At 38.9% G+C, this 14,143-nt stretch overlaps 1 protein-coding gene and 1 long non-coding RNA gene across 3 annotated transcripts; both read right to left on the reverse strand.

The window, feature by feature from the left end:
• Nucleotides 1-3,589: 3,589 nt before the first annotated feature.
• On the reverse strand, nt 3,590-5,768 carry LOC122768716. Its single transcript, XR_006360346.1, has 2 exons — nt 4,405-5,768; nt 3,590-4,242 (listed from the first exon to the last, which is right to left on the reverse strand). It is a non-coding gene; the product is annotated as an uncharacterized LOC122768716 (long non-coding RNA).
• A 10-nt stretch (nt 5,769-5,778) lies between these two features.
• Nucleotides 5,779-12,660, reverse strand: suox (sulfite oxidase). Of its 2 annotated transcripts, none has more exons than XM_044024904.1 (5): nt 12,538-12,660; nt 10,022-10,092; nt 9,341-9,512; nt 8,797-9,069; nt 5,779-7,509 (listed from the first exon to the last, which is right to left on the reverse strand). In XM_044024904.1, exons 2-5 carry the CDS (start codon nt 10,078-10,080, stop codon nt 6,286-6,288), a joined length of 1,728 nt encoding a protein of 575 aa, XP_043880839.1. In that variant the 5' UTR covers nt 10,081-10,092; nt 12,538-12,660; the 3' UTR covers nt 5,779-6,285. The 2 variants fall into 2 exon arrangements, with proteins under 2 accessions (XP_043880839.1, XP_043880840.1); XM_044024905.1 differs by lacking the exon at nt 12,538-12,660 and adding an exon at nt 12,315-12,338.
• Nucleotides 12,661-14,143: the final 1,483 nt, after the last annotated feature.

The following is a 14,143-nucleotide window of genomic DNA, read 5'->3' on the forward strand; positions in this document are numbered from 1 at the left end:
GAGCAGCCAGTTGACCCACAGCCAACACGTCTGCTGGCAAATTGTAAAGCTGCTCGGGGAGGACATGGATCTCCAGCAGCAGTCTACACACTTCGTACACAAGTCTATTTTATACAAGAACAAATCTGCAGTGTTCAGACAGAGACATTAACCCTAAACATCAACATCATCACCTCAGTGATCTTTTAGGATTGTGGCATTTTTGTTTGTCCCCTGTTATGAAAACAACAATTATCTCCACATTCCTGTTATTCACACACACTCACTCACACACACACACACACACACGTCCCATCCAGGACATAATATATGTTTAACTGCAGCAGTTATTAGACCTGTACCTGCTCTCAGGTAACCCGGGATAAACCAGGACAAGGTTATATCAGGATAAGGTTTGTTATTTGGTTATTTAGCATACCTGAGAGCACACAAACATGTTTTCAACTACATTGTTTGTGATTGTTAAGTGTTTGGAGGGTTTGAGGCACCAAATGTTCCCTGAAATCTTGAATTGACTGACGTGTGTTTAAATACACCAATGACTCACAACAGCCTTTAATGTTTGCTGATGATATTATGTCCAAAACTATTCATAGTTAGTAATTGATAGTTCCATTGATCATTAATATTAGAGCTGGGGTGTCTAACATAATTACAGAGGGGGTCGAAATGAAAACTACGGCCAAGTTCAGGGTTAGATGAGGTCAAAGAATGTGAAATTCTGAACAAAGCAAGCTCGTAGATTATGCATTGATTCACCCATGGAATAACCTCAGAGGGACTAAACCAGTGACTGTGTTTATTTTTAAACTCCTTCACTTCATGCTAACATTGTACATTTTTACATGACTTTTTTTTGTCAAAATCATTGTTTGTAACCTGTCTCCTATACCTATACCTAATCTAACATTTATTATGACGCGCGGTGCTGACCTCTTGGCCAGGTCAACGTTGGAAAAGAGATTTCAATCTCAATGGGTTTACCTGGTAACTAAAGGTTACATAAAAAAATTAAAAATAAATATATATATACACACACATATTTATATATATATATATATATATATATATATATATATATATATATATATATATATACACACACATATATAATATATATATAGAGTATATATATTATATATTTCCCATCTGTCTTTCCTGATTTCCTCTGCTGTGTTTCAGCAGAACTGCAGATACAGGCCTGTAGTCACATGTATCTTAGCCAATAATTACTTCACTCAATTATTTGTACTACACGTATAAAGCCAAAAGAGAGGGAGCGACGTGAGTTTGATACCTAAATTAGAGATTCAAAATCACTAAGTCATGGCCACGGTGGCTGGCACCATTGCCTCACAGCAAGAAGGTTGCGGGTTTGGATCCCAGTTCAGCGAGAGTGTGGAGATGCATGTTCTCCCTGTGTGAGTGTGGGTTTTGTCCAGGTTCTCCAGTTTCTTCCCACAGTCCAGAAACATGCAGAGATTACTTGGACTCTACATTGACCGTAGGTGTGAGTGTGAGTGCTTACTCTTACTCGTTTCTGTATGTTTGGCCTGTGATGGTTACCTGTCCAGGGTGTACTCTACCTTTTTGCCCCGTGTCAGCTGGGATTGTCTCCAGCATCCCTGACCCTCATGTGGACGATAAAGTGGTAAAACATGAATGAGTGAGTCAATCACATGGTGTAATGATAAAGAAGAGATGGGTCACTTTTCAGAGAACAGTCGTCATCTCACCGTGACATTTTTGCCTCTTTATTTTTAAATAATCCAGTGATGTGGAAGGAAGTGATTTAGCTAGCTACAGCGGATTAAATGACTTGTTAACTGATCAGCTGTCACCAGCAACTTTTGTTACTATTCCTGTCCAAAGGAGACAATTTTAGTTTTGTTCTTGTGAGACAAATTGAATTCCCCTTTGTTTCAGATCATCTGAACCCATCAGCAGTGTCATACACTCACCGGCCACTTTATTAGGTACACCTATTCAGCTTCTTTTGAAAGCTGCAGTGTGTAACTTTTGGTGATTTTTTGTCAAAGTCAACATGTGCTTATTACGGTAATTTACTCGTGCTGTTGCAGGAAGCCAGAGAATCAGCGTCTTTATCACCAGAGAGGAGAGCGTTGGAAAAACTCCTGTACATAGTTTCCATTTTTTTGGCCTGTTTGCACATTTAGACAAAAACTCAACAAAACTCAACCAAATGAAATAAGTGATTATTTCAGATATGTTTGCAGCTGTAGAGCAATTTAAAGTGAACATAAATGACCAAAGGTTGGCACAGTGTTCCTATAGTATTAAACACAGTAGGACTGCTGGGCTGCATATGAAGTGAGTATAAACCTACAGTAATATTAGCGGGTAAAACAGCTGGCTTCCAGATGTCAGTGCATGGTTGGCATCATATGACCTCAGCCATACTGCACAGACTGAAGGCCGAGACGACACACTAACACCGACAGTTTGTCTGTGAGTCCCACCTGCAGAAGCTCAATCTGAATGTGAACTTTCCAAGCATCTGTCTTAAATGATGTTATATCATCCTCACTCACTCACTCACTCACTCACTCACTCCACAGTCAGAGAATAAGTTTCCTGACATTGTTATGATAGAATCAATACTAATCATGAGAGGAAAGGAACAGAAAGTAAGAGAATAAATAGCAGAGGTTTTATTTTGACACCCTGAAAAAGGGAAATAGAATAATGAAATTGACAACCCAAAACACCCAAAACAAACGCACACTGTTTGTGTTTCAAACCCGGAATAAAATGATTATGCAAAACATCTGGTCCAAATTATTAAAGAATTATGAGACAGAGTCGTATTTCTTATATTCTTTTCTAAAAGACATCTGTCATTTTGTGGTTCATCGTCAGCAGAACACAACCATCCTCACAGTCTGGGCCAGATAAACACAACTGTATACATGTGTGTTCTGCTCACCACAGTTTTTAGTCATTTATGAGTCAAAGACAAATCAGAGAGGCAAGAAAACCCCGTCCTCAGCACGTCTGTCCCCCCTTCCCGAGATCCATAAACAAGTCCCACTGCAGATAACATAAGCCAGAGAACTTTAATCTCATATTCGGGGGGAAAAGGCCGTGATAGTAACCATCATAGCTATAGATCAGTACACGCTTGCCTATTTTAAATAAAAAAAACAACAACCTCTGTCTGGGAATTGGGACATCTAGTGGTAAAACTGTAGACTGTAGCAAGACCACCGTAGTTTCCCATATGAGTCAGGAAACTACGGTGGCCTTCACAAAGCAGAAAGAATGTCTTTCGTCTTTGTTTGTGTGGTAACAGTCAGAACGCTTCAGAGCGCAGACACTGGCTAGTTTTTCAGTTGGGACCACTGTAGAAACACGGTGACACAAAATGGCGGCATATACATCCATTTATTTTCTACCGCTTTATCCAAGCGGGGCTCGAACCCAGGTCTTCCTGCTGCAAAGGCAAGAGTGACTAAAGTACACATTCTACATAATTAAAATATTAAACTTATTCTGAGGCTATATTATTATTATTATTATTGTGATGATGATGAAGTGATTTACACATACCAATAAACCCTCCTTCAAATGTTACACACTGGACCTTTAATTAAATAAGCTGTTAAAAACACAGTTGTGCTGATGAATTTACCACCTAGCCATAAACAGACATTTTAAAGAGTACTCTCATAATGGAAGAAATAAATATCTCCGTTCAGATACTGCTTAAAATAAAACAACACTTTTCCATCTGAAATAAATATACCATATACTGATAACTATAACACGTATTAGATCAGCTAATCCATAGTAAAATATAGTACAGAACTATTATATACTGTCATCTATTCATGTCACCTGAGTCTCATTTCTTTATTGTTTGATAGTGTCTAACAATGAGCAACTCTTACTTATAAATTCATGTTCGTTATTTAATTAGTTTAATATTCTTTTTATCGTGCAGCATCATTTTATGGTTTTATCTATGTTTGAAACTTGTTTTTGCTCCAATTAGAAGTTTTAACCTGTGTTAAATCTAACTTCCTTTTACTGTTTAAACTCTTGCAGTGTGGTTTAAAGCTAATTTTATTGTCTTCACGCTTCATTGCATGAATTGAATGAAGTTTACTTCTTTTTCAACGTTTACATAAAACCTCCGGTGAGTAAGTTCTGTTGCCGTAACACTACTAGTGGTCACTTCCCCTCTGATTTACTCGACACCTCAGATGAAGTTGCAGAGCTCTGTGAAAAGACAATTCTTAAAGTCAGCAACTTTATTCTCAAAATGTGGTCAGTTTGTATCCTGTTTCCACTTACTACATTCATGAATCACCATGTAAAAGACTTTTGAAACTTTAATATTTGAATTAACTTTGTTGCCAAAGTAAAAAAAAGAATATGTACCCATGGCAGACTATGAAAGTCTCAGTGCAGACATGTTAATCCCTCCCTCAGCCTCTCCTGTCAGACTGAGACACTGCAGACTCCAAACTGATGAAAAAAGACAAGGCCATGTTTATTAAAAGCAACAAGAACACAACCATGAGTAAATCTCTTCATAGGAAGTGAGGGCAAACAATGATTTCTGCAAGCAAATCTGGCAACCGTGACGACTGAAAGGCATAACAAGGTATAATGTCAAGATTATGAACAGCTCTTGAAAAGATTAATTCCATTTATAAAAATAAGTCTGAGTATACATATTTAAGAAGTAGCAGAAATATTAAATATATCAAATTGAGCAATTTTAATGTTGAACAAACTTTTATGCAGACACAAAAAGGTTGATGTCAGAATGTGCGTAGTTTGATGAGGTGAGTGACCACTTCAGTGATAGTTAGACAGTGTCATTATTATTATTATTATTGTTCTATTACAGTAATGACACGTGGATTTATTGCAATAAACTCTTCCTCCCTTTGTCAGACGCTCCATTTTTAAAAACCAGAGTGTGGACACATGGAAAGTATAAAAATATCTGCTGCCCTTTATTATCTGTCACTTGACTGTAAACTCATTTCTGTAGGAATGATGACTGTGGTTTTTCCAGCGACCTGACTGGTCAGTATTTGTGCTGTTTGCTTTTCTCACAAAGCTGACACCAAACACTAAAGGCCTGCTCTGCACACATCACCATCAACAAAGCGGTGGAGACTTCTCCAGTGAGCAAAAACCTCAGCTCCATCTTGGAGAACAAACCTTCATTAAATGATAACATGATAACAAACTTAGTTTCATTACATTTCATGCCTCAAAATATCTAACAGCTACAAGACTAATGTGATATGTTTTGTTGAAATGTAGTCTTACAGCTAAAGTGTTTAAATCCATATTTCTGTTCAAAGTAATGGATTCATTTTGGTCGCCTTTTAATCTACTTCACCCGTCTCAGCTTGAACTACTGGGACAAACCCCCATGAAACATCAGTGTATGGAAAAACACAAATCCTTCTTTTTTTATTGTGCGTATTTAATGTGTCTAGTGGATCACAACTAATCCCTGTCATTTATTGTGTTCTGGTGGAGAAGACTTCAAACTACTTCCATTGTTATTGTTCTCATTGAGAGACCCCTAGTGGCAAAATGACATACTGTGCGCTTAAGCAAAATAAAAGACACATATTCACTTAAGACTCAAAAGCTAGTGTCATTTTGTTATGTAATTTACAGCCTTTAGCTTTTTTCTAACATTATGTAGAGTTCAAACCTCACAGGTTAACATGACTTTTTTTTTTTTTACACTTCTCAATATACAACATCATTAAAAAGTATTATTATATTAATAATACAGATCAACATCAGTTAAAACTTATTTCATGTTACAGCAGTGTGAATAGGGCTTTGATTCAATCCACTCATCCTGACTCTTTTCTCTTGTCTTTTAACTTGAACGTTGCGGGTTAGACTCCTGGCTCTGCTCGTCTATATGAGTGTGTCACTGAGCTGCAGACGTACAAACCATTTACACACACACTGACACAAACACATTAAAAACAGATACATTTGTACAGTCAGACTTGTTAATTAAACTAAATAAATAAATAAATGGTAGATTATTCATTTTTGTCTTTTGTGTGTTAATTTGCAGTGATAACCTTTCGTGGCACATTGATGTGAATGATCATGTGAGATCAGCAGAGGTGCATGTGAAGCCTTATTACATGAATTCACTGCTGTGTATTTAATCACGGTGCAGGTGGAGCCCGAGGATCCAATCCGATCACCGAGGATGGATGTTCATACCAGGTCTGAAAATGTCCTTAAAGTTGGATTAAACCATCAAGTCTATTCCTCATCTTCGTCCTCTCTGACCTTCACCGTCACTCTGTGCCAGGCGTTACTCAGGACGCCCCTCAGGTTCCAGATAGGAGCCACTGTGTCCGGCTGCACGTTGTAACTGTTGTCCACTGCCTTGCAAATTATTTCCAGTTCCTTAGCTCCAGGAGGAATTGGCACCGTTACCTCCCATAGCTTCCAGGCCCAGGCTCGACCTGGTGGAGGTGAAGGCTCATATACTTGACCCTTGTCACTAGTCCTTAGTTGAGCAACCTGCCATGTTTTACCTCCATCTACAGAAACATCTACACGTACCACCTCTCTGCCCCCACCGCTCCAGGCATAGCCCTGCACAGTCACCTCTTCTTCTGAGCGATCGACCATGGCACCGTCGGCCGGTGCGGTGATCGCAGACTGGATGGGCAGCTCTTGAACGGCTGGAGCAGACTTGAAGTCAACTGTATCCCAGTCTGTCCCGGGGGAAAAACCCTTGTAGTCGTTCTGCTGCCAGTGGCTGTTGCTTTCCTCTGCACTCACAACTATCTTCCCCAACCATTTTACATTACGTGCACCCACCGTGCCTGGTACCACAACACGGACAGGGAAGCCATGGTCTGCAGGAAGCGTCTCGCCATTCATTTCATAAGCTAGTAGTACATCACCCTCCTCACTGACTGCCTTGTTTATAGGAATGGAAGAACCATACGTAGTACCGGTTACATCTTTGTCCAGGCCTTCAAACTGAACATGATGAGCCCACTTGGCCACGTCTGGCCCGTAGCCAGCTGCCAGCAGCACATCCCTGAGTTTAGCGCCGCTCCAGCTGGCGTTGCTGATCGCAGCAATTCCCCAGTTCAGTCCTTTCACTAGTTTGACCTTGTTCATCTCAGCTCGGCGGTTTCCTGCACACTGCAGTGTGGCGGTGATGGTATGTTTTGGGAATTTAGTCTTTAAGTCTTCTAAAGAGAGCGTCATCGCTCCTCCGGGTAGTCCCTCCACACTGAGCCGGTAAGAAGCCGGGTCAACCTGAGGAACAGGCAAGTGGTTTCTTTTGAAAAACAAAGCAGAGGGAGTGATGTAGTTGTCTGTGAGGATTTCAGCAGGTGGCTCGGCATTAAAGGGCTTGAGGCTGTTGATGCGCAGGACTGGGTGACGCTCTGGATCAGAGGAGTATGGGTCAGATGATTTAACATCCTGCTGCTTCTTCAGGTCTTCTGCACTTAACTCACCAACCTAATATTAACCAAAGAGACAAACAATACTACATCAATGCAATGCAATCACATCCTTCCTGCAAAATAAATAAGTCTATGTACAGAACTGTGCTCCACCAGGTTTGTTATGTTTACAGCTGCCAAATTCTGTCATCGCTGGAATGTGTTTCAGAAAGATGTATGTGAAGGTTTGTCTATCATACATGACTTTTGTTGACATGAAATAGTAGGACAAACACACAGTAACATTAATTAAGGTTCCACTGCATGTTTAAGAGAGCAGGGGTCGTGTTATTGTTCAAGTCTAAGGGCAAGTGTTTGTTACTTTTATTCTAAAATGATTTTGTTATTTTTAAACTTCTGGATGCATTCCAATACAAGTGCAAAAATCAACTAATCTAATGATGGTCTTTGACTTTTGCACAGTAATGTATGTGTGTACACACTGTGTGTCAACAAACAAATTCCATAAAATAATTTTTGAGCTAATGAATAACTAAAATCAATTATGCATCATTTTTCACAGTGGCCACTTGGGGGTGTCCCAGTACTGAGTCTACAGATGTTAGTTTTTATAAAAAAGGCGCCCACAATTCCAGAGGAGGGAGATCCTTTTTTTTTGCCATTAAAAGTGTAAAATGTAATTCCACCTACACTTATTGATTAAAGACACAATCAACAGAGTAGCATCTTTGCTCTTTAAGGGTACGTAAATGTAACAATCATCTGCAAAACAAGATGAGAACCAAGGAGGAGAGAGGAGTTCAAGAATCAAACCGTGAGGGAAAAGCAAGACAGACGAAACAGATCATATGATCTAACCAGAAAACAATATAACTCACTTCTCCTAAAACTGTAATAAAGTTAGAGCGTTATCCCGTTCTGTAGGCTGACATAAACATGTTGCAGCTGTAGCTTTTTATTTGGGCTGAGCAACAGTGATCTCATTCTTATTACTAACAATAAAGTAAAGTGACATGAGCAGTCAGATGATCAGATCTGTTGTAAAAAGGAGTGATGAGTTTAATTAGCTTAGTTAGAACTTATTCTGGTAATAGAAAGAAAAGAAGCAGGTCAAATTTAAATCAGTGTTCTGTTAATAGTGGGTGGCGCTTTTATGGTATGTTGCGCTTCATGGTGTGGATGAACAGGTTCACCAGCTCTCTCACATTCTCAAGTGTTTCTGAGAGTCTAACACAGTTTTAAAGGAACAGCTGTATGTATGGAATTAACCATCTTTAACAAGATCTTTTTTCAATCCTAATTCTCAGGGAAGGTAAATAACAGAAACCAAATGTGTGCATACCTTATATTCTGAGAGGATTTCAAGCACATGTTCCTGGTTGTGTACAGCATACAGTGCCCAAAAGGGTTCCAGAGGCCCACCTGCTGCCAACAGGATTTTATTCCCACCAGGGTGCATGGCCACAAACTCAGTGATGTCATAGACGCCACCTTTGTAAGTGACCCACACGCCATCCTCGAGAGAGCGGTGCTTTGTGACTTCTTCCTGGCTGAAGATGGGATGAGAGGAGGTTGGCTCAATCGCTTCCAATCTGTTGGCATCTGCCTGCTCTGCCTATAAGAGAGAGAATACACAAACTCTGAGGGACCTTGAGACAGTAAAAGATAGTCGGAAGGAATTTCGAGAAAAAGACAAAAAAGCGACTAGGCTTCCAAAGTTCCGCAATAATAGTCTTTGACTCTGCTTCTTCATGTTTCCCATCCAAAATAACCTTTTATTAACCTAGAGTGAATCCATGAAGCGCTCCTACCCAAATTTATTGCTATTATTATTATTTATTATTATTAAATTAAGTCTCTTTTTTCAGATCCAATAAGTGCCTAACCTTGTGCTTGTGAAGGCCATACACCAGTACAGCCCCTGTACCAGCCAACAGTCCTGCCAGGCCATGTCTCCAGCTGGGGCCATGGGTGTGCTGGTTTGATCTCTGGTCATCACTACTACTGCTGCTGCTGCTCCAGAGATGAGCTGCACATACAGTTGGTGCAACCTGACTCCTATGAAATGGAAATGATTTGAATGTAATTTCAATGCAAGACATACCAAGCTCATTGGGTAGTGAGTATGGGTCAGTGTGGGAAGACTGGGTCACTTGAGTTCTCTTGTGAACTGGTGTTGAATGACACAAAATGAATATGCTACACAGCACAGTTGTCAGTGAGTGGATCCATATATATCTACAAATTCAACATCAGATATGCTTATGATTGAATGTGTTACTAGGCTGCATTAGTTTTATTATTATTATTATTATCTTAATTAATTGATGACATAAAACGCTCCAAAAAGTTGATCAGTGTCTCCTAAATATGGAAATGATGATGTTCTCAAATGACCCGTCTTAGCCACAAATAAAAGTTATTCAGCTTTAACGATTTTGTTTTTGTTATATGGAGCAAATAAACCAGAAAACATTCAAATGTAAGAAGCTGAAAAACCATTCAAACCAATGAATTGATTATCAAAAGGTTTAATCTTTGCAGCTCTGTTTGCTGCAGTACTGTACCTTTGAGTGTTGAGAGGGCCAAATCGAGTCAGGCTGAGGCAGCGTCGGAGAAGCAGCATTGCATTGGTGTTCTAAAAAAACAAAAATATACAAGATAATTTCAGTGCCTTTCATAGGTACAAATAGATGTTTTATTTACTGATTTTAATCTAAATGTGAAATATAATAATTAAAATGAAATACATATTTGAACATATACATCTGCCATGTGTCTCATAAAAAATATGATTTAAATCTTTGATTTTCACAAACAGTTTTTCCTTTCTTATCCAGTCACCATCTTTTCACCCTCTGAGGTCCTGAGCTTGTAAATCAATAGTCAAAAGCAAACATTGAATAAATATTTACCTGCCTTTAATTGGTGGCTAATGTTAATTTTACATCCAGACTGGTCCTCTCAACCTTCAGCAGCTTCATGTGTTGCATTTATCACTGATTAAAAATGTGCAATGAATAAAATGGAAGACTGAGCAGAAGGTCAGAGAGAGTTCAGACCTGTAACAGCCTGTGACTGTGGGCTATTTCATTCATTATAATGCAGTTTGTCTATAGCATGTGATCTTGTTTAAATGTGAGCCGTTAAGCAACACTACTCCTACTGCCCTGACCAACCAACAGTAACTTCAAACTGCAAGAAGAGCCAACCAGCTGAGGGGGAGTGACCAGTGGAAAAGAGGAGAGCTGAGGTTCTGTTGCCTCATCACTAACCACAGAAGTAAACATGGACAGCTTGTCCAGTTAACAAACTGAAGCACACAATGATTAAACAAAAATGAAATATACAGTATTAACTGAAGAGTTACAATCTGTGAAGCTAATGCTAATCCAAGGTCCAAAGTTGTATCATGTATATGTGCATATGAATTCAAACAATTTCATAGTCAAGTCCTTCAAAACTAATTTTAGCATGACAGATTTTGTGATATAGGCAGATACTATATTGCTGTCTATCATCTATTACTGTGATGAAACTTAGGAGACAAGTGTGGGTTACAAAAGACTCTGAAGCTGTGGTGTGCCATCATTTTGGCCAAGCTAAAAATAGAATTAAATAAAATTAAATACAATTAAATACAATTAGACATTGATTTGTCCTGTTTACAATTGTTCTATGCCAATTTAAAAAAGGGTAAAATCATTATAGTACATTAGCTGATATTTTGATGCTACCTACTGTGCTAAAGCTCCATCTTCTTCTAAATCTTTAACAGTAAATACTGAACTGAAGCTTGACAAAGCTCCACTGTGTAACTTCTGCCATCATAACACTGCTGTGTTGCATTTACATTAGAGTTCACCACATTCCAGTTGAGAGGTCAGAAACGTAAATGATCTCAGGCTAGCCCTTGTTAGCAATATCAGTTGATAACACTCCACAAACAGTCAGTGCATTGACATGCATGATAAAAGTCAGATTTTAGACGGACTAAGACATTAATTTGGTTTTCTTAATGTCCAAAAAAACATGTTAGTCTGTCTGTCTGTCTTTACCCCTGAATTGAAATACATGTTATGACCCTAAACCTATTGATGTAATGTCGCAGTGAATGTGTTCTGTAATCAAAGCTGAAAGAATGTGGTCAAGCTATCTGACACTCGTTTCTCTGTGATCAAACTATCCGAATTTTAACATACCTCCTAACAAAGGTTTTTAGAAAGGATATCTGGTTTTCAAAATAGCATTGTATCACTGTCCGAGTGTAAGTTTGAAAGCACATCTTTTACTGGAAAAATTATGTTACAGACCTAATAACTGGATTCTGAGCAACTGTATAAAGAGAGTTCTCTATCAGTTCTGAACAACACTGATAAAGTTGTGTTCAACACATTTATATCTACTAGTGTACTGGAAACCAGACATTTTTACTGTAAAGTTTTAAAGACATTTCAAATGTAATGTCTCATATTTTCACATTTTTTGAAAACATTCTTAACTTTAAGATGCAATAAAAACTAATTTTCCATAACTTCTGGACAAGACTGATAAAGTTGTGTTCATCAATGACTAGCAGTGTACTGGAAATCAGACATTTTCACTGTATAAAAAACTAATTAAGTACAGAAAACATTTTTAAAAATATTGACACAAATCTAATTCCATAGGTAGTGTGTGTGAGCACATCATGGCGTGTCCTGATTGAACACTGCTCTATGGGCACGTTTAACTCCCGAGAAACCTAGTGAAAATAAGTCTCAATATTTCCTCCGTATTTACTGATTTTAGCACAGAGAAGCAGTAAATGAAGCAGAATAGTAATACGTTTGTGTATCGCGGTGTTGCATTTACTCTTACCTCGGCTTTAAGAGAATAAGGACCGTTAGCCACAGCGTTTTATCAGCGCCATCACCATCATCATCACGGCTAAACTTAGCTAAGACTCAAGTTAGCACGCCTTACACTGACGTCGAGCCGGTCAGAACTCACTTGTGCCACTCAGTCAAAATATATTCATACACTAAGTAAAATTCACATCAGTGTCTGTTGTTAAACCAAAGCATACAAACTATATACTCACTTAAGCTGTGACTGTCCCCCTGCTTTTACCCAGACGCTGCTGTCCACCACGACCGACGCACGCCGACACAAGTAGAGGTAGCTGCCGCTGCTGCCTACGTAGCACAGGCTGTGTCTGTGATGCGTTCATTGACCGTGAGGCATTCGAGTTAAATATTTACCTTATCACCATCAACAACCAAGCGCAGGAGAACAGTAGCCTCAGCTGCCAACAAATGTAAACAGTAGAGGCGAACACTGACTACTACTTACCGACAAAACTTTTCATCAAGAATTTCAACTAAAATTGTCCTTTTACTGCACTGCTTTGTTTTTCTTTTTATAGTGCAGGGTTTGATTTATTTATCTACATATGTTCTACTTATTAGAATTTATATTTTTGTGTATTCAGCACTGCAAATCCGTGGCATATTCTTGTGCAATGACAATAAAGGCATTCCTTTCCATTCTACTGGTTTCGTGGGAACAATTTCATTCGTGTTTACTGAAGCTGTAAATGTGGTGCAAGGCAGTAAAATCAAATGTTGGGTTACCAGGTTGGGGAAAAACGTTTGGACCCCTTCCAGGGATATTTGGGTGGCACAAAGGGCATTAATGCTTAAACCATCACCATAAACCTTATTATACCCAACAGTATGCACTGTTCAGCAGCACACGGTCTGTTTGGAGATGGAGGGACCAGAATATGACATACATCTATATATATACACATGTAACCGGTGTAGTTTTGCGGTCTGCGTTGTGAAGAATTCCCGTACGCTGGATATCTTTTGGAGGCAGTCTCCGTTTATTACTGACACAAGGCAAGTAAAAGTAAACTCCCATCAGCATGTGAAACACAGGAAACGTGCCCTCTATAAAATAAACATGTACAGCTTGTCAAATTTAGCATGATAATCTCCATATTAGCATAATGACAATGCTAAACAATACAGAAATCACACAAACGCACATCACGTACCTCTCCCACAACATGCAACAGCAGAAGGGGAGAGGTGAGGGCAGACACACCCTTAAATACTGGGTGGGCACCCCAAAAGTGAACGTGGGGAACAGAAAATCAAGGTTCCACATGACAACTTAACCTGCTGTGTCAGGGTAAAATATAAAAATAAAAACTTAAAACATACATTTTGTGTAATTATAAAATAAAAAGCCAAATAAAATAAATATCAGGTGTTCAATAAATTGCAGTACCTTAATAAAAAAATCAGATCCACTGTCTGATGATCGAATAACACATTAACTCATTGGCTGCCATTGACTGCTATAGACGTCAATCCGGCCACTGCGTTGAAAATGGCTGGCAGCCTCCCCCAAATTTCTTTTAATATTTTTTGGGTGAAGTGGCCCTTTAACATCACAGCAAAACTGTGGGTCAATCATAGTCAGGTTTTCACATCTCCCTCTGTAAACAGGCAGCACTGTGTACATACAGTAACACACTGATTCTGCTTCAGTACCTCACACACTACTACCAGAAAAACATGTGAACTATGCCTTTAATTCTGGTGTGGATGTGTGGTAGGGCTGAACTGTGTGACCTAATGCAATTACCAAATTGGAAGGTGGCAGTTAATTTATAAAACAGGTGGGTTTTTTTTTCC

The sequence above is a fragment of the Solea senegalensis genome, linkage group LG4 (genome assembly GCF_019176455.1).
Source record: "Solea senegalensis isolate Sse05_10M linkage group LG4, IFAPA_SoseM_1, whole genome shotgun sequence".
NCBI lineage: Eukaryota > Metazoa > Chordata > Actinopteri > Pleuronectiformes > Soleidae > Solea > Solea senegalensis.

Bases quoted from the DNA above. Each gene is read 5' to 3' on its own strand.
- suox (XM_044024904.1), bottom strand. From the start codon at position 10,080: ATGCTGCTTCTCCGACGCTGCCTCAGCCTGACTCGATTTGGCCCTCTC. The intron at 9,513-10,021 runs GTACAGTACTGC...TCCATTTCATAG, and splicing joins GGCCCTCTCAACACTCAAAG to GAGTCAGGTTGCACCAACTG. The intron at 9,070-9,340 runs GTTAGGCACTTA...TCTCTCTTATAG, and splicing joins ATGGCCTTCACAAGCACAAG to GCAGAGCAGGCAGATGCCAA.